This window comes from Podarcis cretensis (genome assembly GCF_951804945.1).
Source record: "Podarcis cretensis genome assembly, chromosome: 12".
NCBI classification, from domain to species: domain Eukaryota; kingdom Metazoa; phylum Chordata; class Lepidosauria; order Squamata; family Lacertidae; genus Podarcis; species Podarcis cretensis.
In genome coordinates, this window is record NC_137181.1 from 55,603,491 (window position 1) to 55,626,183 (window position 22,693).

General features: G+C 41.4%; 2 protein-coding genes and 1 long non-coding RNA gene across 6 annotated transcripts in view; 2 read left to right on the top strand and 1 right to left on the bottom strand.

The window, feature by feature from the left end:
- Window positions 1–8,676, top strand: part of AVL9 (AVL9 cell migration associated) — a 40,518-nt gene extending 31,842 nt beyond the window's left edge. Inside the window, exons 13-16 of the mRNA XM_079947589.1 lie at window positions 1,088–1,205; window positions 2,117–2,170; window positions 3,421–3,509; window positions 4,506–8,676. Of these exons, the coding sequence (XP_079803715.1) occupies window positions 1,088–1,205; window positions 2,117–2,170; window positions 3,421–3,509; window positions 4,506–4,600 (356 nt within the window). The 3' untranslated portion in view covers window positions 4,601–8,676. The remainder of the gene's footprint in view (window positions 1–1,087; window positions 1,206–2,116; window positions 2,171–3,420; window positions 3,510–4,505) is intronic.
- The window catches only part of LOC307199684, a 99,616-nt gene that overhangs the window by 49,152 nt on the left and 27,771 nt on the right, over window positions 1–22,693 (top strand). The gene's annotated exons all lie outside the window — the stretch shown is intronic.
- KBTBD2 (kelch repeat and BTB domain containing 2) lies at window positions 10,387–22,659 on the bottom strand. Of its 4 annotated transcripts, none has more exons than XM_079947590.1 (4): window positions 22,533–22,659; window positions 17,138–17,662; window positions 14,953–15,118; window positions 10,387–13,089 (listed from the first exon to the last, which is right to left on the bottom strand). In XM_079947590.1, exons 2-4 carry the CDS (start codon window positions 17,305–17,307, stop codon window positions 11,554–11,556), a joined length of 1,872 nt encoding a protein of 623 aa, XP_079803716.1. In that variant the 5' UTR covers window positions 17,308–17,662; window positions 22,533–22,659; the 3' UTR covers window positions 10,387–11,553. The 4 variants fall into 4 exon arrangements, with proteins under 4 accessions (XP_079803716.1, XP_079803717.1, XP_079803718.1 ...); XM_079947591.1 differs by lacking the exon at window positions 22,533–22,659 and adding an exon at window positions 22,363–22,486; XM_079947592.1 differs by lacking the exon at window positions 22,533–22,659 and adding an exon at window positions 21,861–21,885.

Here is a 22,693-nt window from a genome sequence, read left to right on the forward strand (position 1 = left end):
CATGAGACTTGCTGCCACCTAATCTCAGTGGCAGGTCTTGGGGTCTCAAATATTAGCAGCACCCTGTGCATTGCCAGAATTTGCTGCCCCCTTCGCCTCTCTCCTTCCATTCTACATCATAGTTGCAGCACTCCTGGGGCTCTGCACTTAGCACAGCCCTATATCTGCCTCTTAATCTGATCTAATGCTGCATTCTAGCACACAATAATGCAGATCCAGGTTTTACTATCAAAGCGCTTGGCTCTGTCTAAAGGACTGTGTGATGATTTGGGGTGTTTTATATCAGATGCATGGGAAGAAATGGTCCCACCTCTCCAAATCCAGTTAAAATCCAGATTAGTTCCTTCTTAAAATTCTGTCTCTTTTCAAGCTGTTTCTTATAACTTAATTTGCATAATCTGCTTAGTTTTAACTTCCCATCAATTTCACTAATTAAACCTTTTATTCCCAGTTGTTTATTTGCTTCCTGGCAGTTGCAACTGCCACTCCGCACTGAGTGGGGAAGGATAGATTTGCCTGTTTGCCAGTTGGTCCCAAGTCCACACTCCTATTCTTGAATGCTAGCCCAGGTGCATGTTTATATATGAGGGTGGTGTCTTTCTTCTGTCTGCTGACACCATGCCATTGAAAAACAGCTGTGGAGGAGCTGTCTTTCAGTGACTTGGTATGTCATAGACCAGGGATGGCCCTCCTGCTGTTTTGGGACTACAACTCCCATCATCCCTAGCGGTCAGGGATGATGGGAACTGTAGTCCTAAAACAGCTGGAGGGCCAAGTTTGGCCATCACTGTCATAGACGTAATCAGGGATGACACCAGCCCTTGCACACCTGTATTTACAGTGATACACAACACATCAAGGGGGAAAACAAGAAAGATTTTTGGGCTTTCAAACATGTGGAAATCCAGTCTGTTAGTCAGCACATCCCCTTTCTATTTCTTGCTGTGTTGCATTGACAGTATTACTGTGCAGAAGGTGCACACTGCCTTTTAAAAAATTGAAATGTGCTTGCTTCTTTGCATGCACACACATAGCATGCAAAAGTACTGAAACTGCTTAGGTTTCTCTTATCTATTTTATTCATCAGACAGTGAAAAAATATTATCAGACTTTGGAACAACCTTTGTAGCAGCTTGGAAGAATACACACAATTACAGAGTGTGGAACAGCAATAAACACCCAGCTCTCGCAGAGGTAAATCCCAGGTAAGAAATTTTAGCTTTAATGTTTGCATGGAAGAAGTAGAGAGAGGAGTGCTGTCGCCTTGAGCATCTGTGACTTCCTAGGTCTGCCATTTAATTTCCAGGAAGCACAAGCAAGAAGTAGTACCAGGCTTCGAAATTACAAACTTCTAGTTCTGGAACTCACTTTCCCCACATTTCTTTCTCCTTGCTTGTGCTTCAGATGTTGCATGTTCTGCATTTAGCTTGCCTTGAACGCTGTTCTTTAGGTAAACAAAAATATGGTACTCTCTGCCTGCTTGCCTGGTGTAAGGTGGCCAAAATTTGTCCTGTTTCTGAAGATCAGAACACAAAACAGTTCAAACAATTAGTGCTTCCAAGCCCCTAACAGCAGGGTGTATCTGTGCTCTTGATGTTGCTTTGACCATTTTATCTGAATGTAATTCTAACTGAACTTCAGAGGCTTTTAGCCAAGAATTTAATTTCTTCCATATCGCTGCAATGTCACACCAACAAGTACTTACTTAAACAGTTGTTTGGAGGTGCAGAGGCCCTTGGCTCCTGATTGTGGCCACTGTCCCCAAGGAGTCAGAAGTAGGAGAGAAGAATGGAAGACATTGGAAGTGACTGTGGTGTAACTGAACAGCCACTTTAATATGGAAGGCATTTCAGAGGAGCAGCAGGTTGTAACCCAGGGAAGAAATTCAGAGATGGATCAGTGCCAAATGTTTTGTCCACTGGGGCCTCTGAGATCTCCCCCTCCCCCCAATGCAAACTGATCAGACCAGGAGTCAAGAAATGTTAATGTTTTCAGTCTAGTTAGAGAGGAATGGCTTATGGTTTCTTATTTATTGTTACAACACACACAACATTTTAAATTTGTGTTCTGTTTTTCTCTTTTCTTTTCTTCCACCTCCTTACAAAACACTTTCCAGTCACCCATTCCAAGGCCAATACTCGGTTTCAGATGTGAAATTAAGATTGTCACAGTAAGTAGTATAACTGAATATGCTTTTCAAGGCTGGGATTTTTATAAATTGGCGAGCATAGTTTCATGTTAAACTGGGGTCTGGTATTCTGGCAGGCGATGACTGTTGAAATGGTCACAGTAATTGTCAGATTGACTGTGTGGCAATTTACACATAACACTAAACCATGGTTTTAAAATAACGTGAACAAGGAGCGTGCTGCTGCGCATTGCTCAAAAGTCCCCACTTCACTCATCCCTCATGCCTGCCTGTGCCACACTTGTGCGAACACAGTACAGACTTTGTGTTCTGCACAAAGCAGCACTTGATGGAATAGTTTGTTGACCTTAATAAATTACATTTATTTGAATTAGGTCTGTAATCTTATGGCCCAGGACAAACCAACCAGATCCAGATGAATGCATTTTCCAATGAAAAAATTTTTTTTTACATTCTGTTGACCATTCTGCTGTAGAAAGAATTCTATGTTTCCAGATTGGTGGTGATAGGTCTCAGTTAGAACGTCAATATATAGTTTGGTCATATGTGTAACCATCAGATTTAAATGCTTTATAAAATACTGTGGAGAACCTATCTGGGCCTGGGGTTTGCCTACCTTTTTAAAAAAAATATTGAATCTCTTCTTCTATAATCAGCTCTTCCATAAGTTTTGCCTCTGCATCCCCCAAAGTTGGTGTTGTTATTGTGTCCAGAAATTATTGTATCTCTTCTGAGTGGAGGGGACTGGGAAGAGTACAGAGTTGAGGAAAAACTCCTTAAATCTTCACAAAATTTTAGTAGAACATAATTTCCCCCGTTTTGGTCTTTGTACCTGTTAAAGTTGTTTTATTCCCCCCACCCACCCCCGTTTGCTAGTTTAGGTCTCTTCCCTCCAAATTCATAAAACTTTTGCTTTAAATATAGTAGTTGTATCATTGCTTTCTATATTTCTATGGTTTCTAATTCTTTCCATTTTTCAAGTGCCCTTTTTTGGTAGCTGAGTTTGAGTTTTACAACTATGGTTTAATGGTATGTGCAAACTAGATGCTTACAATATTATAAAGAACCTTTATTATTGTCTGAGAGTAGTGACCACAGGGCTTAATACCTGCCATTTAAATCTAGTACCTTGGCCTAATAAAAGTATCTGCCTACTAGGTACTTTTTCTTTCTTTATTGCCAACTCCTTTGTTTAGTTTCATGATCAGTTTACATACTTGGAAACAGTGAAAGTCAGTTGTATGATGTTATGACATTTTCCTCTCGTTTAGTTCTGTACAGAATAGTGAACGGGGCAAGAAGATTGGAAATGCCATGGTTACAACGAGCCGGAACGTTGTACAGACAGGAAGAGCCGTAGGTAAGATGGTTCATAACTGGAAATCAGTTTGTGCTGTGACATTTGTATGCTACAAACATAAACCTTAACTTCCACAGCCTGTTTCAAGAATCTTGTTGGTGGTATATATCTCCACTAACAGCACGCAAATGTTGCTACCTTCCGTAAATGAAGGGATAGCTGGAAACTAGCTGAAGCTCTATGTATGGAGAAGTGAAACAGGAAACTTCATGCACAACACTCGTAGGACGTGTCATTCGGGGAGGTGAAACTTTATCACATATTTCTTCAGTAAGAGGTCTTAAAAATATGCTTTTGGGTGTGAGGAATTCAAATCTTACTATTTTTGTGATTGGACAACATCTAGCTTGGCAAAAACCACATAAACCAACGATTTTAATTTTACCTTCTGAAAATGTCAGGTAATGCTAAATAATAAGAAGTAATATATAAATGCAAGTACTTGGCAATCATTTTCAATGATTTCTGTACAATTTTACACACACCTAATTTACCAAGCGGAAGGAAATTATATTAACTTAAACAAAATATATTTGGGATTCCCAAGTCATGTTACATCTTTTTAGCACCCTTCATTTTTGGAATTTGAAAGCTGTAAGATTCCACATGCCTATCATCTCGGCCATCAAATTTACTACTGCAATGAGAGCCCCTCAGCCTTGCATACTCCTCAGCCCACTTTCCCCAAACCACCAATTCCAGAGCTAGCTATGAGTGTTGCATACTTACACAGACCTATGGAGCGTTCATCCCAAGCTTCGCCAATCTGAACCAGCTTTAAAAATGTCGTAGAGAATGCCAAAATAAGAGGCTGTCTGTTCAAGAAATCTGCTTTTTACACATAGATGTAAGTGCCCTTGCACTACAATCCCATATATACTTTTCAAGTCCTATTAAACTTAATGGGAATTACTTCTAAGTAAGCATGGTGCTATTAATTGCTCTCATCTTAGCCTTACCTTTGCCTAACCTTCCCCTTTTTCCTGTAAAATCCAGGTCAGTCAGTTGGAGGAGCTCTCACGAGTGCAAAATCAGCCATGTCCTCATGGCTTTCTACTTTCACCCAGTCAACACAAAGCCTTGGGGAATAACTGTTCTGCCGCGGACCAAGCCCTTACATTCATTTTGAGAAAGAGACCTGTGGTTTTGCTTTAAAAAACACACCCATGAATTCAAGCAGCATGAGGATGAAGGAATGGCCTTTAAAGCTGCATCGCAGGATGTCATTGCAGTTTGCATTAATGCCTCTTTTTAAAAATCTGAGCCTTTGTAACAACAGTAGCATACAAGCCTTGTTGTAAGACGGGCTTTATTTTTCAGTGTGTGCTGTTCTTTGGTTGTTGATAATGTTTTATGTAAATTTTGTTGTATTAACTCCAGCTGTCTAGACTTTTTCTTGAAAAAAAGAAAGAGTGGGGCTGACTAGGTTTGGAACAGAAAACTGACCTCTCACTTCCACCCTCCCATACCAAATGCCGAAGTAAGATCTTTTCATTTCAGTGGAACCAACTTGTGCAAAGGATTGCAGCCTAAGGTTGCAACCTTTTGCACCTGTGGGTGGAATGAAGTGAAACAAATACAGATTAAATGAGACGTTCACACCCAGTTTAACACTTAAAGCGCCTAAATGACAGCTGATCTGAACAGCTGTTGGCAGTTTTGCACCAGCTCATTTCAACTTTCGGAAATCTAGCTGCTAGCACTTAGGTTTAAAAAAGTTTGTTTTTAAAGGTCATGGATAAAATGGAAGTAAGATACTGACTAAAATACACAGGTTTACCATATTTTTGTTACCTCTTTGGAATTAACACCCAAGATACCTCTTAGCAGAAAAACAACTCTTGTAACTCTTGCGCAGTAACTGCAATTTCCTTGTTTTCAAGTTGTGTGTGTGAATTTAGCTTTCATCTTTCACGTTCCCATTTGCTTGTGTTGCATCAAACAGTGGCTGTTCGAAAACTTTCACTAGTGAGTACCTATAACCAAATACCTACCTCTCTGGCACAGTTAAGACTCCAAATGCAAGAGTCGGAAGTGCTTTTCCCCTTTCCTAGCTGCTTTAGGGTTTTCTAATTTAATGTGTAGATTAGCAGACATTTGAGAAATGACTGTAACGAGATATTACTTGGCTTTCTGCCAGCGATAGTTTTATGGATAGGCAGCCGTGAGATTGCCTTGGACTTTAATTCATCTTAGTGTAGGACATTACAATATGAATGATTTACCAAAATAAAGAATTCCAGGGCTTCCCTTAGATCATATTTTTGCTTACAACTGCCAGTTCAAGTCTCCTCCCCTTTCTTTCTTGGTTTTCTTCTCCAAACTGCAATGATTTAAATGGATGTGGCGTATAAAGTGATAATTCAGGTGCACTATAGCTAGACTGCTTTACTTCATATCCAATATTTATTAATGATGTAACATTCTGCACCAAAGTAGTCACATCATACCCCAACCAGAATTCCTGTATTCTGGCCACATCTCAAAAACCCAGTTTTCAGAGATGGCTATGGTTGCACTTCAAGAAAGATTTTCATATAAGCAGTTTGGGCTACTTCACCCACCTTTCCTGTAGATTAACTTCCCAAGAGAGAAGCATGTATACCACTGTGTGCAGCTGTTTTCACACCTGTTCCATATACGCATTATGAAAATTAATGACCAATTGTGGACTGCAACCAGTACACAGGTGCAATTTTCACACACCTGTGTATTTTTCATAGGTGCTGTACAAGGGAGGTTGTTATGAAGTGGCAGGTCCCCTGCTATAATCCATGTATATAGTACTCTTTGCAAGACACATCTTATGCTTTCAAGCTTACTCAGATATCTGAAATAATATAGCCAGCATAAAAAACCCTTGTATGTTTTCTTCCACACTACTTTAAATGAATGAGCCCATAAATTAGAGTTATAGTTTTCTAACCACAGAAGTTGACTGTGCTCCTAAAGAAAACATTTTACAAGGATGCTGTAGCTTGGAGATGTTACCCTTTTATTGAAACTACAGAACTAGGCACGCCATGAGTGTCATTACACTGCAGGCAAGCTGATACAGTTTGTAAACAGACTTTTTTTCTTGGGAGTTCCTTGGTTGGAATTGTTACATCCAGTTGTTGGTTTCCATCCTTCCCTAAAGGGAGCACAAATTAGGAGGCATCTGACTAACACCTTTTGCCAATTAATCCACAGGCACCATAACGAGGGATCAGCAAAATCCTTAGGGACAAGATGGAATGAAAAGCTGGTGATTCTTTTAAAATGTCTTCTCTTCTTTGGCAATCGCTCATAGTACATGACAATACGCTGTATAAGTGTTTATAGTAGCCATCATCTTGGAGTGACCAATTTATATTTATAATTTTGCTACAGGGAAAAATTTGGCAGTAGTTAATTGTACAAGTCAAATGCAGGAATAAACTGTAAAACCTATTGAAAATGATTACTGTGTGTACTGCAGTAGTTACAATCACATAATTTGGATTCAGCAGGTAGTCGTAATATACACTGAAAAAAACCAGCATAAGCACATAGTGTGGTACAAATGTGTGGGGTCACATACATATTTTTGCAAAAGGGTATTGAAAGACTAGATTAGATGGAGGTCTGTAAGGGAAAATAATTCAAATTTAATATGAATAGCATTTGTTTTCTAGCTACTGATTTGTTTTGAGGTTTGAGTTTAATTTATTCTGGAAAACGTAAAAAGCAGTGCTGCTTGTATTATTGAAACATCACATGTAGCGCATTGAAGCACTCTTGCTTGAAGCACTTCACATTAAGAAAGCACCAGCTAAAATGCAAGCACTGTCATTTAATCTAGTATTGTAGTGACAATTCTAGTGACTTAAGCCTTGCTGTTCCTGTAATGCAGAGGTAGTCAATGTCGTACCCTCCAGATGATGTTGGATTCACACTAGCATCAGCCAGCATGGCTAGTAGGAATGGTTATGAGCTCAGTATCATCCAGGGCACACTCACTGGCTACCCCTATTTTCAAGTTACAGTGGTGCCTCGCAAGACGAAATTAATCCGTTCCGTGAGGCTCTTCGTATAGCGGTTTTTTCGTCTTGCGAAGCAAGCCCATTGACAGCTTAGCGGATTAGCGCTATTAGCGGATCAGCTGATAAGCGGCTTAGGGCTTAGGAAAAGGGGGGGAAAGGGGGAAAAACCCCGCAGGAACTCGCAAGACATTTTCGTCTTGCGAAGCAAGCCCATAGGGAAATTCGTTTTGCGAAGCGCCTCCAAAACGGAAAACTCTTTCGTCTAGCGGGTTTTCCGTCTTGCGAGGCATTCGTCTTGCGGGGCACCACTGTACATTCTTTAAGGGCTGGTTAGTACCGCATGCAAATTCTACCCGTAATAGGGCACACAATGTTGATGTGATCTAAAGCCAAATTAAGATCATGAAGTGCTTCAAATTCAAATAATACATGTGCTGTTCTATAGAAAATGGCAAGAGCATGCTAAATTAAAAAAATACCCTTCCAAATGTAAAAGCATTGCCCAGCCCAAAGGAACACCTCCACCCCGAGTTATATCTAACAGTATGATCTTAATACTTGCTCCACAAGCAGGTAAATGTTCAGGATGCAACACCTTGACTGGTGCCAACATACTGCATAGTACAGTGCTTTATGGCAACTGAAAGAGTATTATGCTGGTGTTTGAACATTTTGTCCCACACAAGTGTTTAGAATCAGGCTGCTAACTTGGTATTTTGTAAGGCTGTTTTATGTGCTGGTGCTCCCTATTACAAACGTATATATTTGCATCATGCACAGTAGAGAAACTGATTTTTATATTTTTTTAAATGTTACAAGTATTTGGAAATGTGTATCATATTACAGTATGAAATAGACTAGAAATACCTCTATTCCAGTTTCTGTACCACTTAACAAATTAATATCAATCATTCAAGGCTGGTTTTGAGACATAAACCTGAAATCAGTTATCTAATCATGGCTTAAGTGAAATGAAACCTAAGTTTATTTCCATATGGTTTTTACTGCTACCAGCCTGTTGGAAGAGGAGGGTTGGTAAATATTAGGTATTTCATCTATCATCAATGTGTAAAAAAATAGGTTACTATGTTCAAAAGACTATTAATGCTTCTGCTGTATATTTTGTTCTAAAGAAAATAAAGATTGTTCTTGTTTTGCTTGAATGTAACTTGTTTGGCACAAGGGTTTACTTGCAGTTTGAACTGCAAAAGCTTGAGACCTACTCTCTCTCACAACCTAGACAGGGGAAGAGAAACAGGCAAGAAACACTAACAAGTGTGAACAGGCCCTCCCCATTGCCAGCTATATCAGACTAATTTTGGTGGTTTAAAAATGGGTATTCATGTTTTAACTCTTTTCACTCATGACTTTCTCATACCGGTTTGTTTTCAAGAGTATGCTAAAATTATCTGCCTCATGCAAATCAGCAGCAGCTTTTAATTATATAGCCTTTTCACCTGCTGCAGTCAAAATTACAGCCGACATTCTAAATACCAAATATGAATCCATGTCTTCTTCTGCTTGTTAAAGTTGCCCAAGACATTCAGTTGACACTAAGCAAAATCTCAAAGAAACTGATCCATTCTAGACCACAGGTTAGGTGCACTGATATTACAGGAACAAAATCATCTTCATAAAAAATACAAACCAGTTACTTGTTTATCTTCATGAACTTGCAATCAGTGTGATAATAGTTTCCTCCAGTATTTCTTTCCTATACTGTTTTCTTCCAAGAAACCTATTGGCTAGTTAGTATTAGTTATAAATTTCTGAATAATATTTCCTCCTGTTCTGTTAGAAGAGCAGATTTACAGTGGTACTTTGGAAGTAAAGCGGAATCCATTTCAGAAGTCCGTTCGACTTCCAAAACGTTCAGAAACCAAGGCGCGGCTCCCGATTGGCTGCAGGAAGTTCCTGCAGCCAGTGGGACGCTTAGGTTCCAAAAAAGTTTGCAAACCAGAACACTCACTTCCGGGTTTGCGGCATTCGGAAGCCACAATGTTCCGACTCGCAAGGCGTTCGGGATCCAAGGTATGACTGTATTCAACTTAAGTTTAGAAGCAAAGCCAACCTTATTTTAACAAGTTGGAAGTGGGATTTTTTTTTTTTAATAGGTTCAATTTTTTTACCGAAAACAATTGGCAGAAAAGTGCTGGACAAGAATCTTTCAGCTACTGAAAAGTACTATGCAAGTTTTAACAGTGGCCTGGTTCACACGTCATGCCAAGCCAAACCACAGCTTAGGGAGATGATTGTGGCCACTTCACTCCTCACCAGCTGTTTTGTGCCATGTTCAGCCAAGCTATGGTTTGTCTTAGCATGCTATCCAAACCTGGGCTTGTGGTTGGTTTGTTGTGGACAAAAGGTAATAAAGAACAAACCTTGGTTAGTTCATGGTTCCTTCTGGAGTTAAACCAAGATTTGTTCTTGGTCTCAGAACGGCACAACAGCAATGCAATGAGTAAGGCAGGCACCATTTCCCTGGAAGACCGCACACTCACATGTAGCCACTGTTTGGCTTAGCATGACGTGTGAACCAGCTATCAGAAAGCATGCATTTTAAATACGATTTTCAGCACCTTGCCTATGATTCCAAAGTGTAGTGAGTGCACTGTACAGCATCATCTGTCCCCTCTACACCTTGTGGCCCTCAGAGGAAAACAAACTTGTATACTGTAACTTACCACTCTGGAATATTTCAGAACACGAGGCACTTGCACTTCCTGTTGCGCCTAATTTTCTGAGCCACCCAGTAATTTTCTGAGCCACCCAGTACCAGAATATTTTTTGACATTAAGAGTTTGAGGAAATATTTTTTTGACCTTACAGTTTGAGGGAAGATACCATCTTGCAGAAAACGCGGGAAACAAGTCTTTGACTCAGGTTTTTTTTTTTAATAAATTAATATCATTCAAAATACAGTGCCAGAACATGATGCAGCTGAACATGCTAGTATGATCCATCATGAAGCACCTGTGCTCATGTAAGATTGGCGGCGCTCCGCTACTGCTAGTGGTTCCTGGGATTAATGCCAGAGCAGCACTACTGAACTGCTCTCCTGCACAGAGTATTCCTGAAAAAAAAAATGTTCCCCCCCCAAAAAAAACAAAAGAGAGACAACTAAGGGATATCTATACACAGTCACACTACAGTAATGCTTGTTATTAAATTAACAAAAATAAAAACCTGGTTAATCCACACTATATCTTGGTTAACATTGGGGCAGGGGGACATAAGCAGCAGGAAGTAATATGCATGAGCCATTGTTTCTGAAATACAGAATGTGGAACTGTTTACTGAGCAAAAGCTCCACACAGACCCGCACTAGGTAGGGCTGGCAATTCTTACTGCAAGCCCAGCAACGTAAGTTCACACCTGGCAAACTACCAGCTGCTCGGAAGACCTGTATTCTAAATAGACAGGTATAAGTTAGTGAAAATACATGCACCTAATAATAATAAAATAATAATAATAATAATACAGCTTGACTGAGCCTGCAGTCATTTTGCCCTGCATGTCACCGTAAATTGGAAGATCTACCCTTCCTACCACAGGTAGATCCATGGGATTTCTTTCTCTCTTTACATGGCATTATTATACCAACACGGCTGTTGTGTAATAGGTGTAGCACATTCCATTAGGCCACACAATCTAGAATAACTAGCACATACAAAGATTTCCAGAACTCACTCAAATATAACTGGAAGATACTTTGAGCAATTAACATACCATCCTAGAAATAGAAGCTGCTTTTGTGAAAGTTTCCTGAACTAAAAGTCTTCACAAGACTAAAAATTTAGACAATAAGCAGATGCTTTAAGCTTGCAATATACATACAGATCCCATCAGCTACCAGAGGGATTGTTTCAGATTATGGAAGCATATCTGCTTATAAATTCCACCGATTTACACTCAATGGCCACAAAATGTTAAATAGGGCATACATACAAGACAGCTTATTGTTTCATATTCCAGCCCTGTTCTCTCAAAGAGTTTTCATGATAACCAGTTATAGGCATGCAGTCTCTTAATTTTGGGAGCTATACAGGTGGCAGTGTCAGCATCTCTCCATCAATCTCAAACTCATCAGCTCCATCTGGTGAAAAGAGATACGGTGGAGGCTTCCATGGGGATTCTTCAAGGCAAGATGGATATAGCTTTCCCACAGTGCACCGAAAGTCTTTCCCCAAATCCCAGAGCACCCGTTCAGATATATGCTGGCGCAAGAACCACCGGTCAAGTTCTATATCATACTGATAGGTGGCATACTTGGCTCGCTCATTCATGTGGGTTTCTCGTATGAAGACACATAAGGAGTTGGAAATCACAACAGCTCTGACACAGGGGTCAGAATATCGTTTGGCAGGGATGTTGGCTGCCATTCGCCATTCATTTTTATTCACATCATAAACTTCCACAGTAACGGAAGACCCATCTACAGTGCTAGTAGGGAGCCTTATACCAGAGTTGCTGCCAACGTGCAAGCCTCCGATATAAAATATTTTATCCCCAAAAGCAGCAGCCGAAGCAAAGCATCTACTAGTTTGTCTCATAGCCATTTCAACCCAAGCATCTGACCTGGGGAAGTAACAGTACATCAGGTTGTGTGCCATTACATAAATGCAGTTATGAACAGCAACAGCTGTACTCCATTGCCACGCACAGGGCAGTGGGCTTACCATTGTCCATTCATCTCTCTCAGTATCATACCTTTCAACAGTTCTCCTGTTGAGCTCTCCACCTACACTGTCTCCTCCAATTGCATAGATGTGGCCTTCACAGCAAACTAGGGATGGCTTTATACGAACAAACAGCATTGGACTCTTTGGAAACCAAGTGTTTTGTTGGGCATCAAACCAGTAAAAGCAATTCACAGTTCGGAAGGCAACCTGAAGTCTGCTAGTTTTACTGTGGTTAGTTTTTGCATTTTTCAATGGGATCTGCCCCCCTGCTATATAAATATCATTATCAGGAGTTACAAGCGTCCCAACCTTATGCAAGTCAGCAGGAGGGCTGCAGAGCTTGTAAACTTTTTCAGCCTGTGGGCTGTAGCAAACTGAAGAGTAAAGACCACCAGGGTTTTCAGAAGCAGCTTCAATGAAGATCATCATTTCCTCTTTAGTCATTCCAAGTCTTGGTTTAAAAAACTTCGGCATAGATTTATATAATCCTTGAACCACTACCGATTTATCATTCGGTGGTAAGCCTTGAAACCAAGCTCTTTGTGTAACTTCAGAAAGCGCATCAATTCTTATTTGGCTAAGAACAGACGACAAATACTGTGATCGAGATTCTGTGTTGTATTCCAGCCATAACATAGCAGCTTCACGAACGGTTTCCTCCTTTTCCACATTTAAGTTGTCACTACTCAAAATGTCTATCAACAGATCATGTGAGAGCTGCATGAAAGCCTCCTGGTGGCATACAGCTGTGAACTTGTGTTCTACCATTCTTTTAGCACTCTGTTTTAACTCCTCACAGCTGAAAAGATCAGCGAAGCTCAACAGCCGCACACAGTTCTCTGCATTTATTTTTTTAATTAAGTATTCTCTGCAACGATGTAACACATCTTCTACCTGCAATAAAACACAATGCAACGCTTACATTAACTTCATATTTAAGGTCAACAGAAAAGAAAAAGAAACAGGAAAAGAAACAAATTTCCCTACATTTCTATAAAAGCAACCTCTCCTTAACCTATTCTATGTTTAAGATAATATTTTATTCTCTTGCCATTTATGGTGTTTTAAATGTGTATTCTATACTTCATCTTCCCTTGTAATATCTTATTTTGAAATCTTTAAGAAAATATTTTAGTTTCCTGTTAATTACATTGCTTCGACTGTATATTTTGCATTTGAGCTTCTTTTGTAATGCTTTATAGTGTAATACTTTATTTGATGTTTTAATGTAGGTTGAAAACTGATTGGAGATTTTTTCTTAAAAATATAAAGCAGTATAGAAATGAAATGAAGAAACAACTTCTACTGAACAAAGGTGAAGGGATCATTTACAGAATGTGCCTAAACATACTGGCTACAACATACAATTGTTCACAAAAAGGAAAGGGAGAAAGTGCCCCAGTTCATCTGCAAAGGCCAAAGTCTACTGGTTACTGAAGAAACTGACCATCTTTCAGTGATCAGGGGTCTTCCCTATTTATCACTGTAGATAATAGGGAGAGAGGTTTTCCCTATTGCTGGTCAAATTGTTACATACCTCAAAACAAAACAAAATCCCTGCTTTCCCACCTCACTAGGTATCAGACAGCTCCAATCTCTGCAGGGATGGCACTGAACAGAAAAAGCTGAATCAAACCTTCTGCTAGTTCACTAGCTAATACTGTCATTCTACTGTTAGCTGTAAACATCAGTCTCCAAAGAATTTCAGGTAGTAATGATGTCCATAACAAGGCAACAGATGCAAATCTGGGAGGTTCCACTTCCTTCTACTGCACTGCTGCCCCTTATCCTAGAACGTTGCAATGTATTCAAGTACCTCTAGATTATCACTCTCCTTATAAGCTTCCTCAGACTCTTGAGATAATCATATAAAAAAATTTCCCTGTGTGCCTCCTACAAGAGATGTTTGTAGTAGTGCTTCAGTTGTACAATGCTCTCCCTAGGGAAGTTCACCAATATCTCTTCTGTGTCGTGCTAAGACATTATTTTATTATCCCAGGCATGTGGGCCTTGTTAGTGTACTTAGGTATGTATCTGGCCATTAGTGGGAGGGATATTTGTGTTTTATAATGGCTTCTGTGGCTGAACACTTTTAATGTGTATCATTATTTTTAATTGGTCTGTTATATATTGTATTTTGGTTGTAAAGAGGTTAACAAATTAAATATATAAAATTAATTATACTGCAAATTCCCTTCAGAAAGCTCATGACAGTGCATGGCTCCCTGAAATCATGAGTAGCTAAACTTTTGTGGCCTGGGGGACCCATTCACCATTGGCCACCCTCTGAAAGTGGCATCCATGCAGGACAATAGAGGAGTAGGGCTATTGTTTCCCCTCTGCTCAAATGATCAATCCTATGACCAATCAGGGTTTGATCTGCACCCCTATCTGAACAGTGGGCTCCACCCAGTGCAGCACTGCTTAGTTAAATTGTCATTACCAAAAATCAGTATCTTAAGGGGCCAAAAAAATTGCTTAGGGGGCCACATTAGGCTCTCAAATCGAGGGTTAGCTATCCTTGCCCTATATCAATACATCAATTTTACATCTTAATTCTAGAAGTATGTAATGGAGAGCAAACTCATTTGAACCAAAGAGAAATATATTGTAATTAGTTTATAGTAGCACCATTAGGGCAGAAAATGCAAATACTTCCATGACAGTTTCTGATAAATGTAAAAGAGAATAAAAAGTTAAATATTCAGAATACCTTTTTTAAAGTGTCTTAGAAAAGTTAGCATATAACATTCCTACCTGTAAGAAGCAAGCCGTTTCATAAAGCTGTTCGACTGTAGTGTCACTTATTGCCAAATTACCCGTGTATGCGTAAATTATTATGATTTGCAAAGTGGCTGCATCCACATTCCTTAGATGGACGTGTGTTTGCTTGCTTTCACTCAACCCGCTCATAAACATAGCCCTGAAAGATAAAACAAAATACATTAACTTCTAGCTTCTATCTTACTTTGCCCAACTCTTTGAAGCCTGGAGCTGGATAAAATTCAGTACACATAAGAGCATTCAAAACTATTAAATGCACAAAGGCTGCATTCCAAGGATTGGGATTTCACACTATTTACATCCAGTTTCATGGATAAGCTACTGTCCAGTTTGTGTGCAAGTGGACTCCCTGATCTTATTGAGGTACAAATCAGTTTAGAAAACATATACAGCATTTATTAATATGAACTTCCTCTGTGTTTAGGTTACATTAAGCACATATACCATCTTTTTCAGTGTATAAGACTATGTTTAGCTAAATTTGCTTTAAAAAAAAAGTAGTCAAAAATTGGTGGTCATCTTATACGCAGGGGTGTATACACAAGGGTTTGGGTTTGGATTCTGGTGCGGGCAGCATGGGCTCAAGTTTGTGTTTGGGCTCTGGTGCAGACAGCCTGGGCTTGGGTTCAGGCTCTGGTGGGGGCGACCCAGGCTCAGGTGTTCTAAGCTCTGGCGACACAGGCTCAGATTTCTTCATTTTGGGTTCAAAAAAATAGGGGTCGTATTATACATGGAAAAATATGGTATGTAATCTCTCCCATAAGAGCAATGCTGACTGAAATCCAACCATTCTGCCCTTCTTTAAAGTATAAAAACAGTTATTACTTTCGAAATCTCCTGTTTAGAACAACCGTCAATGGTCAAACACATTCTGACATCAGTCAATGGCTTGTAGTAAGCACCAGAACACTTGGTCGTACATACACAAAATTGCAGATTTCTGTAGTTAAAACTAGTTTCATTTGAGTATTTCACACTCATCTGCAACTTTCTAGTAATTTTAACTCCATCTTTCATGCAGTCACCAGAGACACACAGACATAAAATTTAAGTTAGTTTGATGTTAGTATTCCTTGAGTACTTGCATGTCACTAGTGTGAAAATCATTTTGTTTTGGGCAAGTTTCAAGTTTTCAAAAGGTCTGGAATTGCCAGTATGTCTTGGTACACATAGCACAATTGAAAGCCAAGAGGAGCCACTGATACTGTGCTTTTATTTCATTTCATTAATACTCACTGAGATATCAACCATACCAGAAGCTTCAAATACACAATGGAACAAAGCACATGGAAAATGCAGCATGTCCCAACATCTTCTACAATATGTATAAGATATTTTTATTTATAAAGATATTAGTTGCACAAGTTATTTTGCTCTTGTACAATAAACATCACAGCAGATATTGAGCCAGAACTCTGGGCATATTCCCCAGGGTCAATTTGAACTCAAGCTTGCCTAATTCCTCTAGATTAGTGGTAGCCAGTGTGCGACGCTTTCTGTAAATTATGGACTATATACACATGGCAAATTGTAAACAATGATTGATGGAAGTTGCAGTCCACGACAGCTGGAGGGCCCCACTGGCTACTCCTGTAAGTAGAATGCACTCTTCTCCCTAACCTGCCATGGAATAGTGGAATCATGCTCTTATTTCATGCAAGTATTCTATTTCCATGCCTCCTTATTTCCTAACACACAACACAGCAATGGGATTTTGCATGCATGTGCACACACACACACTTTAGATCTGTTCACACTCAACTCTAGGGCAAGAGGGACAGTTGTCTCTCTTCCCCCACTCAAAAAGAAAAAAACTTTGCAAACCTCAAAACTGTAAAAAGAAGAAAAACCTCCTTCTCCTCCTGTGAAATTGAGCTGGAGACATTTCAGACCTTGTTTTCATTAACCAAGCTTCCCTCCATAACACAAATGTCATGTTTGGCATTCAAACATCACTCTTACAATAGATGTTCCACACTTTGTGAAGCCATCAAAGTAGTTGTACATCCCTGTTTATTTATTCCACATCCACAACTCCATTCACTTCAAATTACCCAGTAGAACTATTTTAAAATTATATTATACACTGTAGTCTTAGACATAAGAGATGAACAGAATACATTTTAATGGAAGAAATAACACTACTTTAATCACATACCTGAAGTAAGAGCTGCATGTAGCAAGAACCATCTTATGGCATGGGAATTCAGTGCCCTCAACAATTAAAACAATGTCAGTTAGCAACTGCTGTTCATAGAACAACTTTAACTGCTCCAGTAAGGATACAGCATATTCCGTATTGATCTGCCTTTCTTCCTGGGTAGACATGATTGCATTCCATTAATATTTCCAGAAACAGGTTATAGAAGCCACTTTACTTCAGCAGGAAAGAGGTCAAGCAACCATTTTTTGAAGAACTCAGAAGAAACTACAAGGGATATTTTGAATCCTTTGCTAACTTTATTAAGACATTCAGCAATGATAGACTGGACTGTTGAATCAATACTTCAGATGGCAACCCACTCCTTGGATGCAATAAACTGACTTGGTGTCCATCCGTTCGCCTGAGACTTTCAAGAACGACCGCCAAGTTCCTGTTCAGATTTCCAGTGATGCAGTTCATGGGCAAACGAATGCAATTTGTGAGGTAGATTTTCTTGAACCATCTCTCAATCACTTGTGACTAGAAGGGGGAAAAAAATCATGTCAGCAATTTTTCTAAGCCTGTTCTACCATTGTTCTGCCTAGAACACTGTTTGGTATGCTACTTTAAACCATAAAGTTGCTGTTATGAAGGCCATTCATAAATGCAAAGAGTGAAGAACACATTTGATGCCTTCTCAACTGCCCAGAACTAAAATGAAGCATTGGATAGGAGTAGCAGCGTAGAAATGTTATTAAACCCATCTATTGTGGTCCTAACTGGTCCTCCCTCTCCTAGCACTGGCAATGTCTCCTTAATAATTGCAATAATGGATCAAGTTTTTGTCTCTCTTTACAATATTTAACATGGCCACAAATGTCATTGGACTCTAGATCTTATCTATACCACAGAAGCTTTGTGATCTCTGTGACACAGTAAACATTTCTCTAATGCTGTTTAGGCTAGTTGAGAGGTACCACCTATTTTCACATATTTAACATTATTTGAGACAGATTTCAATCAAGATGAAACTACATCTGCAATGTCACATTCAAGTATTTTAGTTTACGCACGTGGCAATCCTACAGAGGAGGCTACGACCACTTCCTATGCCCTACTGGCTCATTACTGTCAGACTACCTTTTCCCATTCTGTTTTGACACCCACAACCAGGCGTCACGTGAAGAATAGCTTTACTATCCCAGTTTCTAACACTGGTGGAGACAGAAAGGGTGGCCCATGTTTTTGCACTGGGTAATAGAGATGCTATGAGAATCTCAGCAGCCTATCCTAGCTGTCCTCTCTGGTTCAAGTTCACTCCAACTGTGGGGGAGATCACCACCCAGTGTTCAAAACTCCCATTGTTCTAGGCGCATTTTGCGACAGGGAATTTCATTAGTGCAAACAGTTTCTGAGCTCTGGGAGCAGTACTATGCCGAAGATTTCAGATTAAAACTGCAGAGTGGAAGGAAAAGAGGACCTTTTTTTGCCTCCCCACTTCCAGCTACTCTCTGAAGACTGGAGAAAAGACCCTCTTAAGAATATTAGGGGGGGTGAGCAAGGAAAGGACTATACTATGTGAAAAATGGACATCATATTTTAGCTGCAGTTCATTCAGTTTCAGCTTTGTATTCTTGTTATAAAAAAGTGTGCCTAGACATTCAGTTGTTGTGCCCATAACCTAGGTTTAAGGTGCCATTTAGCTCCTGGCTTTTCATATCTCAGTTTCTAATACTGCCATCACCACTGAGAAAGTGGGGCTCACTGTCATGGCAAGCCACTTTCCAATTCAAGGGTAGTGAGCAGCTGGTTCTTAGGCTGTTCCCAATCAAGATGGCCCTTGTGGTCTCTTCCAACTCTATGATTCTATTTTGGAGGTCTTTAAGCAGAGGCTTGACAACCATATGTCAGGAGTGCTCTGATGGTGTTTCCTGCTTGGCAGGGGGTTGGACTCGATGGCCCTTGTGGTCTCTTCCAACTCTATGATTCTATGATTCTAAGATTAACGTTTCCCCATTAAACACCAGCAAGGTCTCCATAACTTGAAAGCTAAATACTTTCAACCTTTGCTTATACTATTTGTTTTCTAGCAGTGATGTGGAGAAGAAAAAATTCCAGTGCTTTATTTTTCTGTCAAAAATTTTCTCTTTTTTAACTTCATTAATAACAATGGGTGGATGCCAACTACAAATACAGTATTAGGCAAGCTTGGCAGTTTCAAAGTTTTTAGCTTGTTTACTAAATACAAGTAGAACATACATACTCCTTTTGGATTCCCTCCAAACATCCTTCTTAAACCATAGTACAAAGGAAAAAAGAATACCAAAGCTCAAATGTAGCCAAATACTACTACTCCTAAAGTCTTTGAAATACTGCTTTTATTAGAACTATACTGTGACAGCACCAACTACTGGCTCATGCACAGACAGCCACTACATCTCTAAATATCTTCTGGGAGTTCTGTAGCCTAACCAGTTACAGTACATCCTATCAAAACTTGTACACAATTTGGTGGCTTCATTTCAGAAACTTGTCCAACTTATCTCTGTCAACACAGCTTACATTTATATAATACATATTACTACTTTCCCATATCATTGAACTTATTTTGAACTTTTAGACAACGTTCATTTCAGCTACTCCCATACACCTACAAATCTCAAACGCTACTCTTTCAACCATGTCTTAACAAGGCTGCTCAGCTGCACCAAACTTCAGTTCGGATCCCTCTGTAATACCAAATGACATCTTTTCTGATCATTACCATCACCAATCACCTATTCTTATGGTCCATGCTATTTCTCTAGAAAAAGAAGTGCTGGTGCTCACCCTGAACGCCTCCCTTGTTCTCTCATAATGGCAACGGTGTCCACTTGAAAGGTGCCAGAACTGAGTTTTGGCAAGTTCTGGCTTAAAAAGCCCTGCTTGTGGTTTCTGTAAGTATTATACTGGCATACACTTCAAATGGCATACACTTCAAATTTCCAAATAGGATGACTCTGCAAGACTGAACTCTCCAACCTTCAGTCTTTCAGATCAGGAGAAATCTGATTTCTAAACAAGAATTGCAAGATGTGTTATAAATCACACACACAATCCTATTCAAAACTATTTTTCTTTTAAAGCCTATATACAGAACTGCACTCTATATTATTTGTATTAAAACACCATCATATGAAATTAAGCTGTATGAATTGTCCTTCTGATCCTCGGTTATTAACCCAGCCAATAATCGCTGTTAAAAAGTAAGATATCAATTAAAGCTCAATATGAATTGTAGTGCCAGCACAGAAACACATACTATTGCTGAAATATGAGGCCCTGGGAACAGCAATAGCACCAGTCACTAAACCTGGCAAAATTAAGAATGCCAAGCAAGCCCTATGATGCCATGCCCACTCCCTACCCCCCCCCGCAAAAATTCTTGCAGCAACAGCTATATCAAATGCACAATATATTTCTTTACACGTCTGCAAAGACTGAACTTGTTACTTCAACTCAGTAGTTAAAATTTGCATCTGTTCTATGTAGAACAGGTGAAAAAGTAACCTGATCACCATTCTCAAAACATTACAACCCAAACATCCATTTACATGCCAAGTTCACAATGCAACTATATAATTATGCCAAGCCAATATAAATCATCATTAAATTTATGTGTGTGTGTGAGAGAGAGAGATCGAGATTAAAACCAAAGAAGCAAAAGGAGTCTGTTGCTCAGTTTCAATTAAGTACCTCCATTTCAACATCATTAATTGTAACTTTACACCTACAATTCATTTTTGGGGGAGGAGGGGGAGCGGAATCCCATCCTCACCTTCTCTGCTAAGCAACGCCAACCTCTTTCCGCTAGGAGGCTGTGGCGTCAAAAACACCCACCTGCTTTTCTCATCAGGGAGGGGAACAAGGTGTGTTTCTAAATAGCAGCTCTGTAAGGATGGCCACCCAAAACCAGTACAGTGGTACTTTGGGTTAAGAACTTAATTCGTTCTGGAGGTCTGTTCTTAACCTGAAGACCACTTTAGCTAATGGGGCCTCCTACTGCCGCTGCGCGGGGACGCAGGTGGCGCTGTGGGTTAAAGCCTCAGCGCCTAGGACTTGCCGATCGAAAGGTCGGCGGTTCGAATCCCTGCGGCGGGGTGCGCTCCCACTGCTCGGTCCCAGCGCCTGCCAACCTAGCAGTTCGAAAGCACCTCCGGGTGCAAGTAGATAAATAGGGACCGCTTACCGGCGGGAAGGTAAACGGCGTTTCCGTGTGCGGCTCTGGCTCTGGCCAGAGCAGCGATGTCACGCTGGCCACGTGACCCGGAAGTGTCTCCGGACAGCGCTGGCCCCTGGCCTCTTAAGTGAGATGGGCGCACAACCCCAGAGTCTGTCAAGACTGGCCCGTACGGGCAGGGGTACCTTTACCTTTACCTTTTACTGCCGCTGCACCATTTATATTCTCATCCTGAAGCAAAGTTCTTAACTCGAGGTAATATTTCTGGGTTAGCGGAGTCTGTAACCTGAAGCGTCTGTAACCCGAGGTACCACTGTATTTTTATGCAGCGGCGTCAGGATGCAGCAAAGCAGACACCCTGACCATGGCTTCACCTGGAGGCGATGCTAAGCCAGGCCGGGACCACTCATCAGCTTCCACCTCCACACCCACCACAAGACCCCTTCCTCCCCAAAGCCACGCACCCCCCTCCCCAAAAGAGAAACAGCAACCCCTCCGCCCACCCTTCGGAACAAAGACCTTGGGCGCCCGCTGCCCAGAGCCGCAGCCTGACATTGGAGGCGGCAGGCAAGGAGGAGGATGCGGGGAATTCCGCGCGCGCCCCCCCCCCCCCGGAAGCACCTACTCTCCAGTCGCGGAGTCGGGGGGGGGGGAGAGCCGTTCACGGCGCGTGGGCCCCCGAGAACAACACAGTGACACGAACACACGTCGCTCAGGCGCCTCACACCCCCGCGGCCTTCCTCCTCCTCCTCCTCCTCCTCCTCTCCCCCCATCACCGTGCCGACCACCCTCAACCCGGCCAGGAAGGAGCCCAGGCCGCTTTCTCCAGGCCAACGCGTGTGTGGGGGAGGGGAGAGAATAGGAGTCTATGGCGGATTTTCTTTTTTGGGGGGGGGGGGGGTCGCGCGCGTTTCCTGTCAGGGGAGGGCCGACAGAGGCCTAGGAGATACTGCGGAGGCGGCGGCGGCGGCTGCTCGCCATCCCTTCACCCGCTCCCACAGCACAGGCGCCCCTCACAAACCTGCGCCACCCTCGCGGCGGCCGCGTCGCCTTCCTCCCCTCAGGATCCTCCCGGGCGAAAAGGAAAGCGGAAGGAGGTGAGGGGGGGGGAGGGAGGTGGATGGGGGAGGGGAAGGGGCCCGGGGCGGAGGGACACACACAGGGCTGCTGCGCACGCGCGGGAGGCCTTACCTCGCTCTCCGCTTGCTTGCCCGCCCCGACGTCCGTTGAAAGGAGCGCAGCGCGCGCGCGGGCGCACCCTCTCGGCGTTCGAGCCCGCCCTCCTGCGCATGCTCGGAGGGAGAGGAGCGCGACGCGGGCGGGGGGGGGGAAGAGAGAGAGAGAGAGAGAGA